This window comes from Emys orbicularis, chromosome 12 (assembly GCF_028017835.1).
Source record: "Emys orbicularis isolate rEmyOrb1 chromosome 12, rEmyOrb1.hap1, whole genome shotgun sequence".
NCBI classification, from domain to species: domain Eukaryota; kingdom Metazoa; phylum Chordata; order Testudines; family Emydidae; genus Emys; species Emys orbicularis.
The window spans coordinates 40,742,849-40,747,169 of record NC_088694.1 but is presented as its reverse complement, the minus strand read 5'-3'; the positions used below and the strand labels follow the sequence as shown (position 1 = coordinate 40,747,169).

Here is a 4,321-nt window from a genome sequence, read left to right as displayed (position 1 = left end):
TGCCGCTGAAGACCCGGAAGTGCCGCCCCAATAGCGGACGGAGTGCCGCCCCTTTCTATTGACCGCCCCAGTCACCTGCTTCCTTCGCTGGTGCCTGAAGCAGGCCCTGCTCATGATCCCACTGCACATTGCAGGCTGGGTTAGTGGTGAGACTACATCTCCCATGATGCATCAGTTTCATTTCTTGGAGAGAGGATGTGGTGTGTCATGGGAGTTTCTTTGCTGCAGATGAGAAAAACATCCCAACAGAAGCAGCAGGAAGCCCAAGTCCGAGAGTGAGTTATAATCTATCCATAACCCCAAAATGTGCTCTCTTCCTTCCAGGATTAGACAATAAGCCAGAGCAGGTGAGGCTCCAGAACCCACCAGCTGTTGCTCTGAAACAACTCAGATTCACACTGTTTTAATTTTCCTTACAAAAATTGCTTGGAATTTCTGGATTCTTGTGAGGCCAAACAATTCCTGAGGGCTTTTCTCAGGGCCTCCTTGACCTCTCTGTTTCTCAGACTGTAGATGAGGGGATTGGCCAGGGGAGTCAGGACTGTGTAGAAAACAGAGAACAGTTTGTGTAGGTCTCTCAGCATGGTGGCATCTGGCAGCATGTAGACAATGATCAGGGTTCCATAGAAACTTGTCACCACAATGAGGTGAGAGGAGCAAGTGGAAAAGGCCTTCTGCCTCTCTATGCTGGAATGGATCCTCAGGAGGGTTATCATGATACAAACATAGGACATCAGAGTTAATATAAAAGGAGGCAGTGTATATATGGAAGCCAGAATGAAAGCCACAAGTTGCATTAAATGAGAGTCACTGCAGGAGAGTCTTATGATAGGAGTGAAATCACAAAAGAAGTGGTCAATTTCATTGGGACCACAAAATGTTAATTGTGACATGAAAAATATTGTTACGGAGTTAGTCACAAATCCACTTATCCATGATCCAGCTGCTAGCTGGGGGCAGAACCTGCCATTCATAAGGGCAGCATAATGCAGTGGCTTACATATAGCTAAATACCAATCATAAGACATCACAGAGAGGAGATAACACTCGGTACCGGCCAGGCAAGCAAATAAATAAAATTGCATGAAACACCTGCTAAATGAAATGGTTCTGTCCCCAGTCAGGAGACTGGTCAGAATCCTGGGCAGGATGGTGGAGCTGTAGCAGGTCTCCAAGCAGGACAAGTTCCCCAGGAAGAAGTACATGGGGGTGTGAAGGTGCTGATCAGCCACAACAAGAGCAATGATGAAGATGTTCCCAGCCATGGTCACAATATAGATCACGAGAAACAGCAGGAAGAGAAGGGTCTGCAGCTCAGAGAGGTTACCGAATCCCAGGAGGATACATTCTGTGACAGACGTTTGATTTCTCCACTCTCCATCTGCCATAGGATGTATCTAGTTAAACAAACAGGACAATATAATGCGAGTGCCATAGCATTAAACTTTAATATAATGTTATCTTCTGAGGCTGCAATTCCAATGCATCCTAATAGACATAGGCACCCATAAGTGCAAAGGCAGATTTGTGCCCAAGTCCCAGTACCAGGTACTAAGATGATCCGAGGAATGGAGAATCTACCTTACAAAAGGAGTATTAAGGGGCTTGCCTTGGTTAGGGTAACAAAATGAAGGCTGAGAGGAAATATGATTGATCTCTATAAAAAACATCAGATGGATAAACACCAGGGAGGGTGAACAGTTATTTAAATTAAGGGACAATGTTGGCACCAGAGCAAGTTGATATAAACTGGCCATAAATAAGTTTGGGTTGAAATTAGATTCATAGATTCATAGATTCATAGATTCTAGGACTGGAAGGGACCTTGAGAGGTCATCGAGTCCAGTCCCCTGCCCGCATGGCAGGACCAAATACTGTCTAGACCATCCCTGATAGACATTTATCTAACCTACTCTTAAATATCTCCAGAGATGGAGATTCCACAACCTCCCTAGGCAATTTATTCCAGTGTTTAACCACCCTGACAGTTAGGAACTTTTTCCTAATGTCCAACCTAGACCTCCCTTGCTGCAGTTTAAGCCCATTGCTTCTTGTTCTATTCTCAGAGGCTAAGGTGAACAAGTTTTCTCCCTTCTCCTTATGACACCCTTTTAGATACCTGAAAACTTATCCTCTCAGTAACCCAATTCTTTCAGCCTTCCTTCATAGGTCATGTTCTCAAGACCTTTAATCATTCTTGTTGCTCTTCTCTGGACCCTTTCCAATTTCTCCACATCTTTCTTGAAATGCGGTGCCCAGAACTGGACACAATACTCCAGCTGAGGCCTAACCAGAGCAGAGTAGAGCGGAAGAATGACTTCTCGTGTCTTGCTCACAACACACCTGTTAATACATCCCAGAATCATGTTTGCTTTTTTTGCAACAGCATCACACTGTTGACTCATATTTAGCTTGTGGTCCACTATAACCCCTAGATCCCTTTCTGCCGTACTCCTTCCTAGACAGTCTCTTCCCATTCTGTATGTGTGAAACTGATTTTTTCTTCCTAAGTGGAGCACTTTGCATTTCTCTTTGTTAAACTTCATCCTGTTTAACTCAGACCATTTCTCCAATTTGTCCAGATCATTTTGAATTATGACCCTGTCCTCCAAAGCAGTTGCAATCCCTCCCAGTTTGGTATCATCCGCAAACTTAATAAGCGTACTTTCTATGTCAATATCTAAGTCCTTAATGAAGATATTGAACAGAGCCGGTCCCAAAACAGACCCCTGCGGAACCCCACTCGTTATGCCTTTCCAGCAGGATTGGGAACCATTAATAACAACTCTCTGAGTACGGTTATCCAGCCAGTTATGCACCCACCTTATAGTAGCCTTATAGATAAAGGTTTCAAATCATCTGAGGAGTGAAGTTCTGGAATAGGCTTCCAAGGGGAGTAGCTGGGGGGCAAAAATCCTAAATTGTTTCAAGACTGAGCTTGATAAATTTATAGAGGAGATGGTATGATGAGATTGCCTACAATACCATGTAACCATCAGTGCATGCTATTAACACATATCTGCAATAGCTAGTGATGGGACACTAGATGGGGAGGGCTCTGAGTTACTACAGAGAATTCTTTCCCATAGAATTCTCACCCACATGCTCAGGATCTATCTGATTGACATATTTGGGGTCAGGAAGGTTGCCTTCCTCTGCAGCATGGGGCAAACATCATTGCTGGTTTGAACTAGAGTAAATGGTGGATCCTCCATAACTTGAAGTCTAGGTCAAGATTTGAGTACTTCAGTAACTCAGCCAGAGGTTATTATCCCATTCCGAGAATTGGGGGGTGATGTTCTCTGGCTTGTGATGTGCAGAGGTCAGACTAGATGATCACAATGGTCCCTTCTAGCCATAATGTCTATGAGTTTATGAAAGCCTGAATTGCATTTGAATCCTCCTTTCCCCCCTGCTAGTCATTGGCCTGTTAATATTAGAATCCTGGTTGAAGTGATGGAATTCATTCAGTGAAACTGCTAACTTTTGAAAGCGGGTGAGCAAATCTGGCAGACGTGTCTCAATCAACACCAAACTGTAGCTGTGTTTAATTAACCCAATGAATTTGATTCAAAACAGGATAGGTGCTGCCTCTCCCCTCCATCTTGCACCCTTCAATCTAGTCTTGACAGCCCACCCCCAGTTTTATGCAGAGACTAGGTCAGATGTCAATGAGAGTTTCTGCCAGTGGAGTTGATGGGACTGGATTCACACTACTCCAGAGGCCTTTACTGAGCTAGGTGTATATTCATGGAACAAAAAATTGGAATAAAGTGTTTTAGTTTTGCCCTCATTATTGTCCATGATATTTTAGAGAAACCCAGTGATAATAAAAGGGATTTTATCAATCTCAGACATGGCCACCTCAGCGTATCTTCATTAGGTAAGGTGAAGCTTGATTGACTGCCCTTTTAGCTGTCTCAAAGAGGAAAGTTAAGAGGGAAGTTGTCTAGTGGAGAGGACACAAGAGTGAGAGCCAGGAGTGCGCAATGAAAAATGGTAGCATGGATCAATTGGAGGTGGGAGTCGATATATGAATGGCGAATAAGAGCTTGTAGGTGAGGTGAGGATAGACTGTGTTGGGTCTTCAAAGTGAAGACATGCAACTTATGTTCGATGCAACAGAGAAAGGGAGGGATGCAAAGAGAGGCATGCCATGGTCAATGCGACAGGCTAGAAGAATGATCTTTATAACATCATTCTGAATGTATATATGTGGGACAAGACTGCGTTTATCCAGACCAGAGAGAAGGATGTTGCAGTTATCAAGTTGTGAGATGATGAGAGCTTGGCTAAGAGTTTTAGAGATGTGGGGTGATAG

The 4,321-nt window shown here is 43.9% G+C and overlaps 1 protein-coding gene across 1 annotated transcript; it reads right to left on the bottom strand.

The window, feature by feature from the left end:
- Positions 1 to 413: 413 nt before the first annotated feature.
- On the bottom strand, positions 414 to 1,373 carry LOC135886197 (olfactory receptor 6B1-like). The gene has a single exon (XM_065414043.1). The coding sequence runs from the start codon at positions 1,263 to 1,265 to the stop codon at positions 414 to 416; it is 852 nt and encodes a 283-aa protein (XP_065270115.1). The 5' UTR covers positions 1,266 to 1,373.
- Positions 1,374 to 4,321: the final 2,948 nt, after the last annotated feature.